Source organism: Trematomus bernacchii, unplaced genomic scaffold (genome assembly GCF_902827165.1).
Source record: "Trematomus bernacchii unplaced genomic scaffold, fTreBer1.1, whole genome shotgun sequence".
In the NCBI taxonomy this organism is placed as follows: domain Eukaryota; kingdom Metazoa; phylum Chordata; class Actinopteri; order Perciformes; family Nototheniidae; genus Trematomus; species Trematomus bernacchii.
The window spans coordinates 3,750,453-3,772,860 of NW_022987564.1; the positions used below are offsets into that span (position 1 = coordinate 3,750,453).

Sequence of the window (22,408 nt, forward strand, 5' to 3'; positions counted from 1 at the left end):
ATCTATCTATCTATAATCTTAATATTTTGTATCACCTTGCCGTTGAAAGACCAGGATATTTAGCCAGTTGCCTGCTGTGTCTAGTTGGAAACCAGCCTCTTTCCTCAGACTTTGAACAATAATAAATACACAAAATAAGAAAATACTGAATACATTTGAGTGCTCAAATATATTCAGTATTTTCTACAATATACAATTGCAATAGGCAACATAAAAATGTAGAAATACACTACAGAAACATATTGACATTTGATTATATATAAATTGCAATATGAATGTTCTACTTCTTCTGAAAATAATGTAATCTGATGTTTCTGTAAATGTAATATACATAGCTGCTTCGAAATAAGAACAACATGAATAGGTAATTGTTTCATTAACTAACCATCTGCTGCCACTAAAGGCAGCCTTAGTGCACCATTCCATAAAATAGGGACAACCCCAGGCACTAGATGGCAGCAGTTTACCATGAGTTAGAAAAGTACTTGGTGTGAACGCGCCTAATGTGTAAATTGTACTGGAGCTGCTGTATGTAAAAGTGCAACTGAAGGGGATTTAGCCTGTGTAATTATCCAAACATTTTGCTGATAATATCTCCACATAATGCCTGGTTTGATTGATATAGTTGCATATCAAAGCAGTTAGGTTCATTGGTATGTATTTGTTGTTTTCCATGTTGTTTTTGATCATTATTTATGTTATATAACTGCTCCAAGAACGGTTTCTGATGTTTTTTTGATAGCGTGTATAAGAAGCTGCTAAATAATAAATCATCTAAGAATGATACCATTATCTCATCAGTAGGCATTGGGTAATTGCCAATCATCCACATGATGTGTGTGTGATATAGGAAAACAGGTATTACGATTATGTCCGTTTTCTTTAATTGGCTGTTATAGTTGCTTCAAGTAAAGAAATGTAAACTCGTTCACAGTACACTTATCAATTAGTATTTATTACTTTTTTAAATCTCAACATCTTTTTCTTAAATAACTACATTAAAGTGTACAGATTTCATTTCACAGCCACAATTATCAAAGATATTTACAGGTTTACATACAATATATACATATGCACAGGAGACATGTTCACAAGGCTTTAGTGTGTCCCTGGAAGGTTAAAGCTCACACATTTGGCTACAGCCTCAAGAGTCATGAGGGGCGTCCACCGAAAGAAAACACTGACAAAATAAAACAGTTTACACAATGTACAATTATCACAGAGTTAGTGGGTGAAAATGGCACTGTGTGTTGGCATGTACAGTATCCTCTAGAGTTAGAAGAAACCTCAAAGAAAAACAAACACTCACAAATAACAAGTGAATGAAATATGAACATTTTCACATCGGCATCCCAGTTGTCAGAAACAACATGTCAATGATGTAACAGTATGTATAACATATGACACTTTATGTACACATTTTCCATATCAACGGATATGAAATATGTCAATCCACACTCTCACTGGGATTGAGATGATCACTAAGGTTGTTCAATAAACACACACATATACAGAAAAATGCACAAACAACTTTACTGCCCCATCTTCCATTTTTCATAACTATGTGCTTCCCTTTTTGAATGCATTTGGAGCAAAGTTGGTAGTGACGTCAACATGCATTAAAAGGCGTGTTAATGTTTTAAAATGTTGCTTCCACCCCATTTTCCACATTTTGAAACTTCAAATGCAGGTGGAACCTCAGAAGCCTTAAATATATTTTAATACTGCAAGAAGCATGACTTTCCAGCTAACATGAATTCAAAAACATTAAAATCAAAGCTAATATAAATATTTAAATAAAGATATAACTATGTCAGTACCGGCTCTAGTCGCCGTGCCGCTCATTAAGGAAATTAAAGCGTTAGGAGAAGAAAAGGCTTTTCCTGTCTTCAGTATTATATAAATAAGATATGTCAGTAATGTAGTTGCAAACTAAACTATTTTACTTTTGTAGTGGTTTCATTTGGTGGGGAACTAAACAAATTTCAAAGCTGTTACTGTCCCACCACTAATATCACATTATAATGGCTTCTTTAAAAAAAAAGCAAGTTGGATGGGAATGAGATGGAAAAATGGTTGGACTGCTTACAGTAAACACTGAGGATTAGTTATGAAATTACACACTTAAAAAGACATCCAAAACACCAAATCAATGGCACAAGAGCAAGTGGCTGAGCGACAGTTTTGCATTTTAACCCCAAAACAAGGTTGGTATTAAGGCGTAATCACTGTTTGTTCAAGTTTCTCACGATGTTCACATCTCAGGTTTTCTGTCCCGCAGTGCTCAAGGTCTTTAATGCTCAATGTGTTTTAAGCACAAGGATGGAAACTGTTCATCTGCAGCGAGTAGCACCGGTATAAAAAGGGTTACATAACGTCTTCCATCACATTTCATGCTTTTGTGCAATTTCAACTGAGAACAAGGCCAACCTTTAAAAAGAAAAAAGGGATTTTCCACAGTACTCAAAAGTAGTTATACAAAAAGTAAGGCTTTTGAGGTTTGACTGAACAAAAGAAGATAGTAGAGAGAATCTCAAGCAGCGGAAAAGTCACAAATGGGTAGGATGTTTGTTTTAGGCTTCAGCGCTCCTGAAGCTATGACACTTTCTGAGTCAATAACATTTCTTCAGACTTGGAACAGCAGCAGTGTGATTGGACAAGGCAGTGTCTGTATGATCTGGCAGGTCCATGGCAGTTGGTTCCACCCAGTGCAAAATGCCAGTCGATCACCCGATTGGTCTCTTAAATGTTCTAGATCATGTTGGCCAGCTCTGTCGATTCTGTTTCTGAATCTGCTTCGTTGGGTCCCTGCAAGAGAATAAAAGGCGTGACGTGCAGTGGCTCACACACACACCACACACACACACACCCACACACAGCACACACACACACCACACGCACACACACACACCACACACACACACACATCAACACACACACCCACACACACACACCACGACACACCACACACACACCCACCATCACACCACCACAACACACCACCACACGACACTACACACACACACACACACCACACACACACACACACACACACACACACACACACACACACACACACACACACACACACATCACACACACACACACACACACACACACAAACACACACACACACACACCCACACCACACACACACACACACACACACACACACACCACACACACACACACACACACACACACACACCAGTTCACAGCCTTACCTCAGTTCTTGCAGCAGTTTGCGGTTGCCCTGCCTCCTCTCCTCGGTGATGGGATAAAAGTATAATATCGTCAGGCCGATTAGGATGAGAACTATGGGGGCGGCTGAGACCAGCACTTTCAACGTTACATGCACTGCCTCTGGTTGAGTGCAGCCTCGACTGATGTAGCCCGCGAAACTAAAACAGAAAAAACATTATTCAATTAAAACAGAGAAACTCTCCATGTTATGCAATGCAGTAGTATGGTAGTGTGAGGGAAAGATTCCCATCAAATGTCTGATCAAAGTCAGTCATGAGGTGCATGCACGACAGACTTACTGTACTTAATCAAATGAAAGCAGAAGGAATGACTTGCTTTGATGTGGGATAAAGGGTGACTTTTGGCTAAGCCTGAGAAAGATTGAAACGCCTACAAGAATTGAATAACTTATAGACAATAGAGCTATGTGTGTCGAAACACTTACTCTAAACTGAGTGTGGAGACACCGAGGGAGACTCCAGATGCGAACTTGGTGAAGAAGACGTAGAAGGAGTAGAAGAGAGCTTCGTGGCCGGCGGAGTCGGGGTTCTGCACTTGGAAATCGTCTACAACATCGGGCAGCATAGACCTGAAAGATATACAAAATTAGTGTCACAGTTATAGACAAGAAAACATTAAAAAAGTGCCTGAGAAAGGACTCAAAAAGGGTCTTACCAGGGCAGCAGGAAGGCTGCAGCCACTCCCACCCCGGCAGCAAAGGAGACGATGTACGTGACGATCAGGTTACTCTTAACACACACCACCAGGATCATGAAGGGGACCACAGCCTGGAAAACACAGGAACACATTAACTAAAGCACACAGATCTGCTGAGATGTACTTCCTCAACAGGTCTCATAATGAAACCAGAGCTGTTTTCACTGCAATTGCTATAATATGAGCAAACTCCTGTCAATCTCACAGGCTTCAAACGACTTAGTAGTGATGTTTGGACGCGGTTGTGGGACTTACCAAGGTGCCAACGTAAACCGCCGTCTTTTTCCCAAAGCGGGTCAGGAACCACTGCCAGAATGGGATGGCCAGAGTAGCGGAAAGCTGAGGGGAGAAAAAAACATTCAAAGCCAGGTTAACCAGATGTTTTTGCTCTGACACACACTCTAGTAAATTCCACAGAAAGCCTGACAGGTTACTAAAATGATTTCTGTAGAAAAAATAAGGGAAGCCCCTCCGAGCCACAAAAAGCAATAGTAAAAACATTAGCTGAATTTTTAGAATGCTTTTGCTTCCGTTTTCGTTTCGACATGACATGAGCGCGGTGAAGCAGAAGCACATTGGACGTCTCCTACCTGCCAAACACAACAGTGAAGGTGGAAGACAATATGCTTTCTACGGCTCTTCCCAAAACACATTTGAGCTCAAATGTGATGCAAACCACCACAGGGGTCATCCTCTGACTCTACAGGTGGGCTCGCTTGGATCAGTTTGGCCTCTGACCCCTCCGTGTTTGACTAAGGTTAAGAGAACGACGGTGGTGCAACAGTATTTTTCCCCACTTTTTTTTTTTAAGGTTGAACCGATAGATAGACCACACAAACAGTCATGTGATTGCATATTTCTGTTCTGTGGTTTTCATTTTGACAATAACAGTAAACTTTTGTGTACCATTTCCTTCCCTTTTGCAAATATTTTGTCACATCAGCAGAATGTGTTCATAAACACAGTCACAGTGTTTCCTCTTTAAAGACACCACTCGCACTTTATTGCAAAAACATCAATCTCAACCCTATGAGCCTCATCAGCCTTTTCCTCATGAATAGAAGATAATTATAATTTAATTATGGCTATATATTGCTTAATATCTTCTAACACAGACTTCATAAAGCATGTCCGTCAATTCCTGCCAAATGAAAGTGAGTAGCACCACACAGCTATTGAAAATGTGTGAATTTCTACATGAAAACAATGTCCCATACAGCATGCTTTCTGCAACGTGCCTCACAGTAGCAACTAAAAAAGTAGACACAAGGCTCTGTTTGTTGTCCAAATGATTGAACTCCCCCTTGCTCTCATACAAAGTCTCATTACGTTTAACCTTTACTGTGTAAGCCCATCAACGGACAACCAGTTCGAGTTACAAGCACTTATATAATAGGATCGGAGTAAATCACTGAAGGTGATGATTAAGATCATTTTAGCCGTTTATGGAGCTGTTCCTGTCAAAGCTCACCGTCTAAAAAAGTCATTTCACTTTATAAATGTCTTAAAAAAAGATCAGTGCCTTGAATAATCCTTTCCATAAAGCAAAGGATCAAGAATGTAATCCTCAGTAGAGTTCTGCTACAGGAGGCACATCTATGGATTAATTGGCTTTAATACCTGTCAGGATCTGGGGTGATTCTTTGATGCGAGAGACCTTTCTTCCAGAGAGGTCAAGAGACATAAAAGAGAGGAGAAGTGATGTGGCTCCCTGACTGTCGGTGGGAAGGGGATGGCATTCAGGCTGAGCGCTGAGAGTGGACACTTATCTTGGAAACGAGCGGTCAGGAGACACTGCTTTCTAGAACTGCCTTGTAATTGAAGACAGTTTATGTGTTTGCCCCGGGGAGGAAAGCTTTTGTGTTCACTCTGAAGCTAATGGCTTAACTTATTCCACACAAATGGGGCTGCTACAGGTTTCATGTGCCGAGGTAAATGCGGTCATTGCCATGGGAACAGTGCACCCATCTGTCTGAAGGTCTGAAAATGTGTGTGTTTGTGAACTCACCATGATGACCAGCAGTATATTCTGGAAGTCGTTTCTGAAGCCCAGTGTGGAGCTGCAGAACAGGGCGAAGTTTCCCTCCAGGAGCTGTGGGACGAAGAGCACACACACTCAGACAAATTGTCTAAACACACACACACACAAACACACACCACGGCCACCAGGCGCCACATAAACTCTGACTGGGAGCAAAATACAGCTTAAGACTGCTGACATTTAACATAAGAAGAGCCAGTCGGACCAACAAAACTAAAATTACCATACTGTATATATTATGGGTGAAATTACAAAATGGTGGCTAGTGCAGTATTCAAATCACAAGAGGCGCAGTATTTGTTTCATGCAAAATATATGGACATTTCATTCTAAATAAAGGATTGTGCTGCAGCATAGATGTCCCGTATTCTTAGGACTTCATAAAAATCACACCATGATCATTTTAAACATATCTTTCAATGATAATAGAGTGCCACAGTGACGCGTCCTAAAACCCGGAAGTAAGCTAGCATTTTACCACTTCCGGTTCCTTCGCCAAAAAGCAATGCAATTTCTCCATAGGATTTTGGAAAATAGCTCGAAATAAGGTCTGTGGTTGACACACATTTAAGAGACGGATCACGTTTTGTTCAGCCGGATAATATCCACATGTCTTCCCTACTTTTATCATTTCGAATCATAAATCTAATCGCCAGAAGCAAAATGCTAACGTTATGCTATAAACGAACTACAGCAGGGTCGCTGCGTTTGTTTGAACAGTTTGCAGGAGGCAGGTACTTGCTTTCAAGCAGAACACGGGGAAAAACAAACTTAGCGGGAGTATTTACGTGTTCGGGTGTAATGACGTACAGCGGCCTCAACAACTTCTGTAGTCCTATTCAGCCACTTGTTAACACCATCGTTTTTCAGACACGTAACTCTTCAAAAATCACCAGTGGGGTCACTGCTGATGCATTTAATGTCGTAGAACAAAACGTGATCAGTCTCTTCAATTTGTGTCAACCACAGACCTTATATATGGAGAAATTGCATTGCTTTTTTGCAAAGGAACCGGAAGTGGTAAAATGCTAACTTACTTCCGGGTTTTCGGACTGTGGCACTCTATGAGACTAATAATGCAAAAATGACCTTTCCAGCAAATATCGTGAATCATTTAGCAATTGCAATATCAGTCAAAATAATAGCACTTAAATCTCAGAGTTAAATTGTATTTGTGTGTTTATATACGCACCATGAAAGCGAGAGAGGTAAAGAGGAAGACCATGATCAGTTTGACGTAGGGTCCGTGTCCCATCACCAGCCTGATCCCCTGGAAGAAACCCATGGGCTCCGACCGGGGACGAGAAGAATCTGGAGAGAGGAGAAACAGGAAAGAGTGAGCAAAGAAGCAAAATGACATCCACATGAATACAATCTTGTATTTCTTCTACCATGGTTTTTCAGTTCACTTAACATGAGGAGCGACCTTTCCTTGCTCTACTAGATTCCTATTTGCCACATCGCTGGTCAGGAGGGTACCAATTAGAAAGCCATAGTGGTACCACAACACAAGCTAAACTGTGCTTCCCTATTGGACTAGAGTGAAAACAGCTAAGCAACTTTAAAGACACAACTTTTGGGCATTTTATCTGGAGGTTGAACCTAATCCGAGGATCAGACAACCATAAACTCAGTCTCGCTTTGTTACACAAGAATTAACAGTTACAAATTCAAACCACATATTTGATTGGTCTGCTCTAATTGTTTAGTTTTTCCTCATTTGGCTTTCAATGCAAGTCAAAATAAGGCTATTAAACACCAATGGCATCCAAATCAAAGGATGAGATTTAAGGGATTAACGCCTCACCTTTTTGTTCTTTTACACCGAAGAAAAGGACGATAGCGCAGAGGACGTAGATGATGCTGATGATACCGGAAGAAATCATATAGGCCGTTTTCTGTGAGGACAGAACAAGAGAAGAAAACTTAGCATTCGTGTCCCAAATTTGACTTGAGTATTTCTTGTCGAAAAGGCTATCATTACCCCTCACTGTCAAGCATTTTTAAGTTTGTTTACCGTGTGATCCAGGGAAATGACAGGCTCGGAGCTATTGTGTCCGGCTAGCAGAGAGTAGTTGCTCAGATTAGCCAGGATGTCCCCGGGGCCCGGGAGGCAGGGGGCGTTGGCCATGCCCACGATCTGCCCCTGGATGGCTGTGCCCACCACAGTGCCCAGGACCTCCACCGTCATCCCTGATTGGAGGAAAACATGCGGGATGTTTAGTCTTTGAGGAGGCGAGTGAGGACTAGGAGAATAACCGTTTTTTTTTCAAATACATTTTATTGTGACTCTGAAACTCACTGTATGCGGTGGCTGAGTCTCTTTCTTTCTGCTCTGAGCTGATGAACATGGTGAGGGCAGAGTACGGCACATGGAAGCACTGGTTAGGAAAGAAAAGAGAAACAAGGTGAGAAAAAGAAATGTAGCTTTCATTTTTGGTCATGCATTTTAGTGAAGATGAGGGGAGTAAGTGTTCATGTTTTTGGAAAATGTGTTTAATTGCATTCTTATAAAAAGCCAGATGAGAAGATTGATACAAAACTCAGAAGTGGGTCGGCACCATTTTCTAACTATTTTGATATTCGGTAAATCCTTCAAGTAACTTTTCATGCAGAAATTACATACAATGTGGTTTTAGCCACTTAAATAATGGCAATTGCAAGTTTTTCTATGTTTTATATCATACATTAAATAGAGAAAACAATCAGCACAGTAATTGATCATTTAAACACATATATAGCTAAGATGGCGCCGCAGATGGCTGCTTCGATGTTTTGGTGCGCTCGGTTTTGTCTTGTTTTGTGCGTTAATTCAGTGTTTACATCAAGATTTTTTGTTTTATATTGTATGTATGTACCATGACATCAAGTCAAATTCCTCGTATGTGTGAACCTACCTGGCAATAAACCTGTTTCTGATTCTGAGTACAACCTTAGGATATGCTAACGAAATGTATGGACATTTATATCTTCAGGAAACATTGCTACACTTTGCAATGAATTTCATAGTAGGAGTATAGTGTTAACTGTAAAAGTGTGGATATTACACTATCTTGGGATCATAATACGTTATAGACAAAGTATTAGTCACTGGGAGTGTCTGCGTTTTGGTACTCACAGTTTGAAGGGACTGGAAGATGCAGTAGAACACAAGGTACCAGATGACTTTTCCATTCTCAAAGGGAGGAACATACCAAATGAGGAAATAGGAAACCACAGCCAGAGGGGTCGAGAACAGGATCCTTCATGTGGAGAGAGAGGAGGGTAGGGGAGAGGGACGAGACAAAAACAAAAACATCAGTGGTGATCGTGATTCTACTCGAGCGTGAAACTCTCTCCCTCTGTAAACAATTACCAGCTTTTATGAAAAGAGGGGACCGTCGTTACGTAACAAACTGGTCATTCAGTTACCCCTGGCTTTCAATCGGTGCCAAATCTTCCCTCACGTAGCACTGCTGGGTGTTTCACGGTGATTATCACTAATAGAGACAGTGTTTATTCGTAGTGACGTCTGTGGAACAGGTTGAGCTTGTGGGATCATGTAGGGCAGGGATGGGCGAATGGCGGCCCGGGTGCCTTGTAGTACTGATACCGTCCACTAGACTCCTAGTTACGTCGCGAGCTGCGTACATGATTTTGTTCGGCAGCCAAATACCACGAAATAATCTGTGACGCTTTGTGTGTATTGTGTTTCTTAACAACAGCCGGTGTTATGCCTGCTGTGAAATTAAGTTACCGCTTGTAATTATGCCTTTACAAGCTTCAAAGTTGTATTTATCATATGAATTTGGCGAAACAAGTTTAATATTCTGAAAACCAAGACTTTGTTTATTTGAAATCAGATGAAAACAAACTGTCACGGACCCTGCCGTGTTATCTATGATTACTATACGCTTTTCATTCATAATTTCAGCGGGAGGGAGGGGGAGCGGCGCTGAGGAACAGCAGAGTGCGGGTTGACAGGTGTCTGTGTTGACACTCCCCTTATTGTGCGTCAGCAGAGACAGGCTACAAGTGTCTTAGGTTCAAGTTAGACAACTAATGTCTGGGTTAGTGTTCATGACTTCATGTTTATGTCATCTTAATGGTTAATCTCAATGCACACACATTTTCCGTACTTTCCAATAGTTGTATTCCACTGTTAAATAACCTGTTCAATACAAACATGCCACTTGTAAAAATTAAATAACATTTCTGTGAACTGATATTTGTTTAGTGAGCTTGTTAGAGGATGTTCCCTGAAAGATTGTAAAATGTCAATGAAGATGTCAGACTTAGTATATTTGTTAATAATTACATACAACACATGGAATTTGTGTGTGTGTGTGTGTGTGTTCCAAGTGAATCTGCGGCCCCCTGGTGGCCAGTAAATCAATTATGTGGCCCCCACCACCATCCAAGTTGCCCATCCCTGATGTAGAGAATGCAGCTCATCAAAACCCAAACATACTTATGTCTCTTGATATTCAAATAACTGATCATCTTTGGTTACGCAATGCAGTGCAATGAAGCAAAGTCTATGTATGTGGAATATGTACGAATAAGTTCAAGTCATTTTAGTTTGTAAACACATCCTTGCCATCCTTTACTCCCCCTCCCCTGGCCTTGATATCCTGTGAATGAAGTCATTTTATCTGGAAAAAAGCTCGGATGGAATTCCATTCAGTCACTTCCTCGCCTCTGTTTACAACTTCCTATGGTCAGATGGAGACTCTCCAATCAGAAGTGATACAGTGAGGTCAGCCACACCTCTGATGGGAAATGAGAGACTGGATTGGAGTCTGTGGAAAAGGAAGCAACACGGGCATCCTGCTTGACGTCTTTTCTCAATGGGAAATCACTTTAACCTCAGGTGATGTACCCTTCGCAGGAAGTCACAAGTGAATGGAACAAAGGAAATAGCCTGCAGTACTTGTACAAACGACGTAAATTCTCGACACGTCTTATACTTATTCATACCGCTTTATAGTTAATTTGTATTGGCTGCTAGTAGACAATTCAATTACTGTTACACAATCTTCTACATATTTAATTTTTAAATACTGTTACTTATTGTTGTCGACCTAGATGAGTACATTTGTCAATTGTAAATTGTGTAATTTTTATCTTTTGTATGCAAGCTTATTACTTTATATTTTGCCAATTTTCTTTTGCTGTAAGAATGTTAACTCCCTCCTCTGTTGGACTAATAAACTAAATTCTGATTTCCGATCGAAATTCTCTGCAACAGAGCAGCATTTAAAGTCACTGCTAATCAAATTAAAGCCAAACTTTGATAATTGCCTAATAGAGTAATGTCATGAGGAGTGGCATACAGCAGAGTCCCCAGAGCATGTCATGTGATTAACTGTACACTCATGTGAAGGCACTGTGGGAGTGCGCAGGAGTGGTGTGCAAGTTATGGCAGATATATTTTTATCAGGAGATGACACTGCGTTAAGGAATGCTGTTTTTATTTTAATATCCTCGGTGCAATACGACACAGACCAAATCGGGCACGCTGCTTGATTTGGAAACGCCTCAACTTGAATTCCTTAGCTTTATTCCCAAACAAGCTATAATCAAAAACATAAAAGACTGAATCGTATCCCTTTTTTGTGTTAGCTGTTCTCAAAACAGTATGCAAGGTTAAACCAAGTCTTGCAGTGTGCAGTGACACAGTACGCCATATAAGAAGTGTCCTGACACCCCTCCTGGAATCATATTTAAATGTCCTCTTAAATAGCTGTGTTGACTATGGAGGGGGATTTCTTCTGTTAATATAGAAGGTGACAGTCAGGACATCCTTTAATGTGATTTTCTTCTTTTAATGGTACGGACAATAATAGTTTCTTTTGGCAGCCATCATTAGGCTGGGTGGGGGACTGAACAGCTGTGATAGAAAATGAAAATCAAGGCAATGTTCTGTTTTTCAAGCCTTGACTTCATGTTTTTCTTGCTCTCATAGCTTAAAAAATCATTAAAAAGCATGCTTATGTCCAATCTAATCATTAAATCAAGGTAGGTTAAAACACCCACTTCCTAACCATCAACAGACATGAATTATTTCAAGTTACGCAATACAAACTCTGGATGCATGACAGCCAATGCAACAATAAATAAATGTAAATGCATATTTGGGACATGTCTGTATTTCTGTAGCTACCTCACGACACACTCTGCAGCTTGAACTCTAATAAACTCTTGAATTCCTCAGTCAGTCTTAAAAATTCCTACCAGAACACTGAAGGCTGAAAGTTGAGACCTCATTGGCTCACACATGTGGTGTGTTTGGTTTGACCAATGAGGAGCCAGCCTGACTGCTCCACCCTCCCCCACTTCCTACACACGCAGCTTTTCACATGGAGCTGCAATTCTGCTTCTTCTTCCCTCATCGCAGCCGCCGCACCCCTCTCCTGACATCTTTACGACGGGCACGTTCAACCACATCACGTTCAGCTCTTTGCTCTTTCATCTTGCACATACAATACAATACCACCCCCCCCCCCCCCCCCCCCCCCCCCCCCCCCCACACACACACACACGCACACACACAAACCCACCCAACCACGCCCCATCTCTAGCAACGAATGGATGAGATGCTCAAGCAGCATGACCCACTTCTGAGACTCAGACATGAGCATTTTGATGTTGGCTGGAAATCTAAATAATGATATCCTGATCTCCCCCCCTCCTGCACATTAATTAAATTATACTCAATTAACGGATATGTATTTATGACGTCTATCCAAAGCTCTGCTATTTTTGCTAAAGTAATTTGAGGTGTACATCTATGTGTTGCTTATCTGTCAACATGTATAAATAAAATTATCCCAGTAGCTTCTATGTGGACATTAATAGATTTTAATAATATGAAATTCACTAACAACACTGTAGTCTTCAGAGCACTGACCATTTGTTGTAAAACTTCCATCTCAACTCGCAGAACAAGAAGCTATTTCGATCAATCTAACATATCTATGTGCCATTTCTTGTATTCGTGACCGCGGAGAGATATTTGTGAAACATCAGTTAGACTGCTAACCAACAGCTGGACAGGATGATCATTCCTTTGTATTCTAAAATTAATGATGCAGGTGTTCCCAATGCATGCACACCAAAGGGAACATTAACCCACGCGAGACCTTTAATGATCTCCAATCGTGCTCTCCTTACACACCGTTCACACACTCTATAACCAACTGGGGAGATCATGTTTGTAATCAAGCAGTGCAGTGAGTAAATATGCTGGTCTAACACTTATGTCCCCGTGGTGCTGGGATAGCTGCCAGAGATGGGCAGTAACTAAGTACATTTACTCAAGTATTGTACTTAGGTAAAAGTTTGATTACTTGAGTATTTCTCTTCTATGCCATTTTATATTTCTACTTAACTACATTTAAAAAAGGAAATAATGTAAACTACATTTATCAAACAGCTATAGCTACTTCTAACCAAATGCATCTCTAAAACTTCAACTAGTGGACTAACTCTTAAGTCACAAAAGAGTAAAATTATTTATATATTTTACAGAAAGATCCATCAGAACTGTGTTTGTCTGTAAAATGCTATTCACAAATTATATCTAGGAATGTCACATATACAAATATAATTATAAACACACATAAAGGCAATTTTTCTGCACTTATTACTTTTCCTTTTTATACTTCAAATACATTTTGCTTTTGTACTTTTACTTCAGTGAGAATTTCAATGCAGGACTTTTACTTGTCATGAAGTGACAATAATGTATTGGTACTTTTACTTAAGTAAAGCATCTGAATACTTCCTCTACCGCTGTTAGCTGCCAAAGCTTGTCTTGTACCGAGTCTTGTTGAAATGTCCCCTTTACCCCGGTCCCACTCCGGAGGTACTGCATGTCCCGAAATATCCAAAGGGACAGCAGCTCCAACTTATCTGGCGTGTTGACAGAGGGTTTCTGTAACCAGCAGCTGACACCTGGCACCATACTTCTCTTACATAACTGTGTGAATCGAACCATTTATACACAAGGGGCTGCAGTTTATCTGATCACAGTCTAACGGTTCGATATCCAGAAACAGACCGATAACTAAATGAGATTAACCCAGAGTGCTCAGGAATTGAGGGGCGGGGGAGGGGATATAGCAGCTGAAAAGGGTCGGCAACCTTTCTGTAAAAAAAGGCTTGAAGCCCACTAAGCCCCCCACACGCTCAGCTGCGTGCCACACAGACATAAGGCAACATTTGACATTAGTTTTACTCGTCACAAGGGGATTTCCCACAAGGAAGGGAAACTCAAAAGATAAGGGGTAATTAAAAAATAACGGCCCCTCGTGCAAATCATGCTTTATTTTGTTCCCCTCAATCTATTTACAATCGGCAAACAGTACCAGCTACCTCTTTAAATATTATAAGGTCATTTTAAAATATATACACTGCTACTTTTTTAACTATGGTGTCCTTATGTGCTATTTGTCTTTTGACGTATTGTGTTTTTTATTATTAAATAACGTGTGCATACTTAGTTATTTTTAATGTTTAAGTCTATTCTCTTGAAGTTATCTGCACTTTACTTCTGCTGTCGTAATAATGTGAATTTCCCTGCTGACAAATAAAGGATTTCTGATTCTGATGGTCGATTTGAACATATAAATGTACTATTACTAGAAAATGAGTACTTTCTAGAAAATGAATGTGTGCCTGCGGTAAGAGGCAGAGCCAGTAACAGGCAGGAGTTATATTTGTCAATGTCATACCAAAATCCCAACTGTGGGAAATGTGCAAGACTAGCTCTGGCAGGAACCCTATATTTGCTTGGTTAAAAAAAAAATAACCTCAGTGCTCTTGGTTTTAGTGGCCAGCCATAAAAAGTGAAACTAAAATCACTGCTCAGTAGATTTTTGTATGGCAGCAGCTGTGTGTGTATGCATTATTGTATAGCCATGCGAGTAGCAGCAGTTGTGTGTGTGTGTATGTGTGTGTGGGCATGGGAAATGAGGAAGCAGCAGCAATAATTGCCGCCACATGACCCAGAGTAACCCTTCCTGGAAATGACGCGGATGATTCAAAAACACTCTGCTCAAAAAGACCCGCCCCCAAACACTGACACGTGTAAAAACTTCCACTCTCTGCTCTGACTCACCCCCAGCATCCCATTAGCCATGTCTGCGTTATCTCAATGACGCATAACTGGGAAATTATCAACAGGGTTAGAAACATAGTCTGGCTCAAAATGGAAAGTTGCAGTGGGAGGAGGATGACCCAGAGAAAATGACCTATATGTTCTTAAAAGCTGTATAATGTGAATGTAGACCTACCAGGGCAGCATGCGTCCGAAGCGAGTCCATGGGCTTCTGGAGACCAGGAAGCCCACCGTGGGGTCTGTGACTGCATCCCATGCTCGGCCCGCGAACAAGATAATGGAGGCATGGAAGGGATCGAGCTGTAAGGAGAGAAAGAAAGGGTTAGTGCAAAATGTCATAAAGTTGGTCATTTTTTTAATTACAGGTTCCGACACATTAACGTTTTGAATGCTTCTCGTAGATACATCTAAAACCAACATGAAAGGAGGAAAACAACCTCAGTTACGTACGGAAAGAAATACTTTTTCCCTACTTTTATCGTAACATAAAACTGTTCTTCAAGTCTTTGCTGGCTAGTATAAAAAATAAATCTTTAAATTGTTGTTTTTTTAAAGACACAGGAGATATCGGGTGTTCTTTATGTTAAGGAAAAAAGACAGGGATTATACAAAAGTATGTTTTCTTTTTGCTTATTTATTGTGCGTTGGTTTTTTCACCATTGTTGGGTCACCAAAAAAAAGATTGAACTGTTAACTGAGTAAAATGATAAAAGAAAATACTATGTGACCCAAAAAAACAAAAACATTTTAAGATTCTTTTTAACAAATAACCAACAAGTTATTTTAAGTAAATAAATCTAATGTCTTTATTAAGGGAACTTTGGGTTCACATTCAATCAATTGCTACCATCAAATATTCTTCCAGCGTTGTGCACGTACGACATCCACACTGGAAACACTAAATGTCACGAGCAGCCGACACACTCTGTGGTTGTTTAGGGGAACCGTTAAGCTTTCTGATGAGCAGTCAGCAGTGAGGCTTGACAACATGACATTACAGTGAGTGGTGTTTAGTAATAAGTCAGTAATCACTTAGCCGGATAGAATCAGTGAAGGTGCCACATGGCAGCTCGGCCCGTCTGCTGTTCATTCATCTTGAATGCTCGACTCCTGACTGTACAATCAGCGCCATGCTGTGTCACCCAATAGACTTTTAATCAACAATCTCAGTAGCGAGACAAAGCAAAACCCTGGGAAGCAGTCGACTTACACGCTATCCTGGCCTTAACCATCAGATTAGTGTCAGAGCCCATTACAGCGAACCCTCCTCATCGCCTTTGATATCTCAACTGTCTTTTGCCTTCTTCTCTTACCAAAGTACTGTTAGATACACATTTTTGTATGCAAAACCTTAAAAGTAGAAAACGAAGTAGTTTGTCTGGATGAGTTTCTTTAAGATTGTGACTCTTAATAAGGCAGTTGGTAATTTCAAGCTATTTCATCTAAATACTGCACTTTTGATAACTGGTTTTTGCTTTTTTCTCTTACCAAAGTAATAATAGATACCCGTTTGAGTAAACCTTGAAAGTAGAAAAGTAGTTTGTCTGAATAGATTTTCTTTAAGAATGTGACTCTTAACCATCAGATTAATGTCAGAGCACATTAAAGCTCTACCATCGTTCCCCGCCTCAACCTTTTTCAGCCCCCGTAAGCCCCCTTTGATACAGTGGAGCCACACCATGGAGTCAATAATGGAAACTTTTTCCACCTCTTCATTTCAGGACAATCGCTCCCTTTGTTGGTGAGCTTTGGCAGTCACAATGTCCTGCATGTGATCATTTGAGGGCAAAGGAAAGAGCATGTAAACTCCTTGTCATCAAGTCTGTAAATGTCACCACTGGGGTATAGGAAGGACTGTATTGCATGTACAGTATGTACCCTCTCCCAGTGAGGTTTTTCTAGAGGACACGGGGGGCTATATTTAAGTCTGTGTTAGGAAAGTGACACTGAATATCTGGACAGGTGTTATCATGGGGTTTTGATCTCAACTCACCTGAGCTACGTCCAGGAGATAGATCTGCAGGAAGAACCCCAAGGCACATCCTGTGATCTGGTAAGGAGCTCCGCCGACGGCATAGCAGATCTTGTTGCAGACTGACAATCGGTTCCTGTTCTCCTTCTGGAAAAAAGACAGAAAAAAACTGTTAATCAAGGAAAATAACACTAAACGTGGAACCAGATCAAGACAAAGAAATAAGACATCCGTTCAACTACTTAGAAGATAATGCCTAACAAACCACATCCTCTAGGGTTATTACTCATTCAACATTAATGTACTTTTGGAGAAAGTGTCGTAAAGGTTAAGAGTTAGCAGCTGTCTGTGAACCTTTTCAGGCTAAGCAGGGACTAGCCCTTGTAATTATAGCAGGGTGTGATTCTGCAGAGTCGACATGCAGCAGTTCAACAGGGTGACGGCAATACAGCTGCGCATGGATATACTCCCAACAGGCTGATAAATAGGGAACTTTATCAATATCTACAATCTTCAATGTCTCCTAATTCTTGGAAAAAAATGTCCATGCTTTATAAAAGGACTGGGGCTCTCAATTCTATAGTCTCATTAGCAGTTTAGCTGGCAGCTTCCATGTAGCGTGTTTGGCAGGAGTCAGGGACAGCCACTGGGAAACAAGTAACCCATGGTTTTCTAACAACAAGTGCTCATTATTCTCCATTTTCTCCACTGTATATGTCCTAATCTACCCAACAGACAGACTCTTAACAACCCATCTAATAGCAACACAAATCTCTGCAGATTAGTGCCAGGGCATGACAGCATCATGGTGTCACACTCAGAAAACCAGGGTGATAACATCTTGGCACAAGCATAACCTTGCCTGCCAGTTTGACCAGTGGTCTGACCACTCGTGCCCACAGAGGGAGGACAACACACCCTCCTCCCTGACCAATCAAAATGTTGTTGCTCTTTTCAGGTGGTTTCATCACTGGTGAGGAAGAGGAGAAATAAAGCCTTTGAAAACCAAGAAAACATGTTTCAAAAGAGCATGGAAATTACCTTAACCGCTGGCCCAGTTAATAGAGTATATGTCACTGATATGCATGAGAAAGAACCAGACCTCATCTAAGATCAGACCACAACACAAAACATCCCTGTGACTGAATGAGCCGGCCTCTGTCTTGTTGATACACCTTTGTTTAGGTGACAAACAGCTCTCTGGCAGCATCACAAATAGAAGTAATTATTCAAACTTTAGCGACAGCACACAAAGGCTGGCTTGTTGATAACACAACAGTAACTACCTGTTGATTTAGGCCATATATATATATATATATATATATATATATATATATATATATATATATATTCATTTTGGTGAGTTGTGGGGTATTGAGGATCAAGGTTTACCCACCATATGATGCCAATTTCCCCCGAAACCAAACAATCCTCCTGTGAAGTGTAAGGCAGATGAATGTGGACATATTTGACTGTCACTGTGTGGGAGTAAACGTATTCATTTTTCCATACATAATGCTCCTACACCTGTTCTACCAGTGTGCATATCATAATAATTATGCCACTCCTAGATTTAAAATGACATTGCGGTGAGTGTTCCTACTTTGTCATGCAATAATGTGACTCTCTTCACATGGCTTTGAAGAAGTCCACTTAAAAACACTCCTCTCTGCATTACACATCCGAATTAAATCAGTAACAGAGTCTGCTTAACACCATAGACTGTATATATTAACACCAGTGTGTCTCTACTAGTGAGGTCTCAACAGTTGTCAGTAAACCCCACATGCCTCCTATTACTCTCTCAAAGGCTACTACTTGTGTTATCAGTGCTACCAGTAATGATATGTTATCACTGCAGTGCAGACACGTAGACACATCCTAAACAGACGGGATTTTCTGATTACTATTGCACATTATATTGTAATGGAAATAACGGAATTGCCAAAAACGTGAGGATGAGATTTTAGGAAATGCTCCTCTGCCTGCTCTCTGTCTGACACGTCGCCTTGGTGTTTGTACTCCCTTCTGCATTCAAAGCAGTTGGATATATCGATGTTATGCCCCAAAATGCACACCAAAATCTATTTAGCTCATGTTCTACACTCAGCAACCTAGGAAACCTTTAATGAATATTATGGTGAATACAAATAACTACAGACAGCGTTAAAAGGAGATCGCTGACATCATTACCATTACAAACAGTAGATACACATGGGGATGCAAATGATCTACTCCGCATTTCTCTACGACAATGCAAACCATTGTGTTACACAGAAAAATATGTTTGTTTTACTTGTTTTGGTATAATATAAAGGTGTGGTTATTTCTAAAGATGTAGGGGCTACAGAGGAGCCCCTGAACGCAACACTGCCATTTAAATGAATAAGCAGCATGTAGCCTATATAGCTCATATTTTACTAACCCTACAAGGTTTTTATGTGAGAGACACATTCCCAGCAGTAGTGCATTATGTTAATGCAACGGACATTAATTCAAATGCATTAAAGAGACCGTTATGATAAGGATTTTAGGGATTTAAACTAAGCTCTATGTGGCTGTGGTAAAGGAGTCCATCGAAAACCTCCCTCTACAGTCTTAAAATAAATTAAATGTACTATACTTAACCATCCAAAGCTTTGGTTTATATAATTTAAACGATTGGATGAATGTCTCTTAACGTTCAGAAGAGGCTTGGTAGCTGTGGTGGATTTATTGACTGAACATTAACAATATTCAGTTTCACATTTGTTTCGATGATTATATTAATTAACTATGTAAATGAGTCACATTTATGAGAAATATTGTGCAACTCCAGTGGCAGTGTGGTTGATTATATCACAATGAGAAACGCGCCTATTTACCGTTTCTTCATTGAAATGTCACTTCACCGATACGTTCCATTCATTCAAATCTTCAACACGCAATCCCCTAAAACCTCACTTCCTCATCATCTCCTGTTGCCTGTTATCGATTTAAAGACCAGAAAAATGGCAAAAAGATCATTCTGAATGAATAAAACAACTCACCTTTGATGAGAGCTTGATACCATCCGAGTTGTCAGGTTTATTCAATAAACTGGCGTTTGAGTATTGTTCACTCCCTTCTCCTTTTGCCATAGCAGTAAACGCACTTTTCTTTAATTGGGAAAAATTAATTGAAGAAATATCAAACAGGTCTTCCGAAAAGATTTGAGGATAAGGCAACGCGTCCTGTTGTATCGTCGTGGTCTAATCTCTGTTTGAAAGTGGAGAGGCAGAAGGGAGACGTAGTCATTTAGAGCAGAGAGGCCCCGCCCCTCCCCTTCACCCCATATCTAACCCCGCCCCCCTGGAGGCGGGGCTCAGTCAGGCGGTGTGTCCGGGTGTGACGGATCCTGCTTTAAATACATCACCATCACCATCACCATCATCATCATCATCTTCATCTTCTTCATCATCATCATCATACAGTGGTGGAAGAAGTACTCACATTATATACTATATCCAGTGGTGGAAGAAGTACTCACATTATATACAGAGGTGGAAGAAGTACTCACAATATATACTATATCCAGTGGTGGAAGAAGTAGGACTACTCACAATATATACAGAGGTGGAAGAAGTACTCACACTATATACAGAGGTGGAAGAAGTACTCACAATATATACTATATCCAGTGGTGGAAGAAGTACTCACATTATATACAGAGGTGGAAGAAGTACTCACATTATATACATATAATATATACAGATATTTCTTCAATTATTATTATTTTTTTTTAACGTATTCAATTATTTTTTGTTTTGTTTTAATAAAACTTTTTTTTCATATTAAATATCAGTATATATGATTTTTCAAGTTAGATTTTATGATTGTATTATGTATTATATTCTTTTTTATTTATTTGTATTCTTTTTTTATTTTATTATTATTATTTTATTGTATTTACTTTGATTGATTGATTGATTGATTGATTGATTTGATTGATTGATTTCTTATAAATACATTAAAAACGGTATCAGAGTGAATATGTTCCATAAAATCTTTTACATATATCTTATATACATTTTTTAAATATGTACTGCTGTAAATATCCTACATATTCCTGCACACCATACAAACAGACATTTGAGATACCGTAACATAACAAATATTAAATAAAAATTCTACAATTGATGGAAAGAAGCAGCTATAAAACTTCACAGTCCATATATTATGTCTCTACTGGTCCGTGAAATTGGGCTATATAAATACACTTTATTGATTTATTTATTTATTGATTGATTGATAATCAGCCTACCTGGTAATGTCACCAACATTTACAATTTCCAATGTATTAAGAGATTTAATATGCTCTACGACGTCACATGTGTCAAACTCAAGGCCCGGGGGCCAAATCAGGCCCTTGGTGGATTTAATTTCGGCCCGCAGGATAATTTTTAATTACTATTAGATCTGGCCTGCCGGTATATTGCACGCACACCTTCTCTCAATCCTGAGGATTTCCTCAGCTCAGAGCCTGACCCCAAACATTGATGAACTTGCACCCAAGATGAGATGCCAAGTATCTGGCTTGAACTAGCATCACAGAGCAGCACACTGAGTTTACATGGATGTTTCCTTCTGCACTTTCTTTCTTGCGACAACAGGGCATGTTTGGTTTTTTCTTTGAGGGAAATAGTTTTGTTGAAGCTGTTGTTGGCCTGTGGAGAAATGTAATCATAAGAAATGACTCTGGAAAAGCTGCAGATAGAGCCATAAGAAATGAATGCAACTAATTATTTAATGTTTAATGTTGTTTTTATAGGCAATCATTTAAGCTTTGTTAGTTCCAGGTTTAATATGTGCAATAAGTTCATTTCAATAAGTTCTGCAATAAACATTGAACCAGTCTGGCCCTCGACTAGTACCCATTTTTTAATTTTGGCCCACTGTGTATTTGAGTTTGACAACCCTGCTCTACGTGTACACACTTCTTTGGCACGAATTGTGTGTTTTGAAAAAAATAAGTTTGTTTGTGTTAGTGCTATCTCTGGTCATGCTCTGATATAACCTCAATGAAGACGATTCAAAGTGACCGTTTTAACACATTTTTATTACGGACACACATATGTGCTAAATGGGAGCATTGCACAACATTCCTCATGTGTGGCAGAACAAACAACAAGTTTTCTCATGCGGCAGGCGGGAGTTTGCTCGCTGCCTGAGGGTCTCTGAAACTCTCTAACTCTCAGGCCTGTATTTGCTCGGCGTCTTCTGTTTTTCTTATGTTCCCTGTTTAGCTGAGCACACATATACAGTACAGACATGCAGTATGCACACACCACCACTAGTCTGAATACTCACCTTT

At 40.0% G+C, this 22,408-nt stretch overlaps 1 protein-coding gene across 1 annotated transcript; it reads right to left on the reverse strand.

Moving 5' to 3' along the window:
* Window positions 1–927: 927 nt before the first annotated feature.
* mfsd2ab (major facilitator superfamily domain containing 2ab) lies at window positions 928–20,303 on the reverse strand. The gene is made up of 14 exons (XM_034125029.1): window positions 20,106–20,303; window positions 17,098–17,223; window positions 15,280–15,404; window positions 9,120–9,243; window positions 8,304–8,382; window positions 8,019–8,194; window positions 7,809–7,899; window positions 7,194–7,312; window positions 5,969–6,052; window positions 4,216–4,299; window positions 3,919–4,031; window positions 3,689–3,832; window positions 3,225–3,401; window positions 928–2,808 (listed from the first exon to the last, which is right to left on the reverse strand). The coding sequence occupies exons 1-14, from the start codon at window positions 20,193–20,195 to the stop codon at window positions 2,757–2,759; spliced, it is 1,584 nt and encodes a 527-aa protein (XP_033980920.1). The 5' UTR covers window positions 20,196–20,303; the 3' UTR covers window positions 928–2,756.
* Between the last annotated feature and the right edge of the window lie 2,105 nt (window positions 20,304–22,408).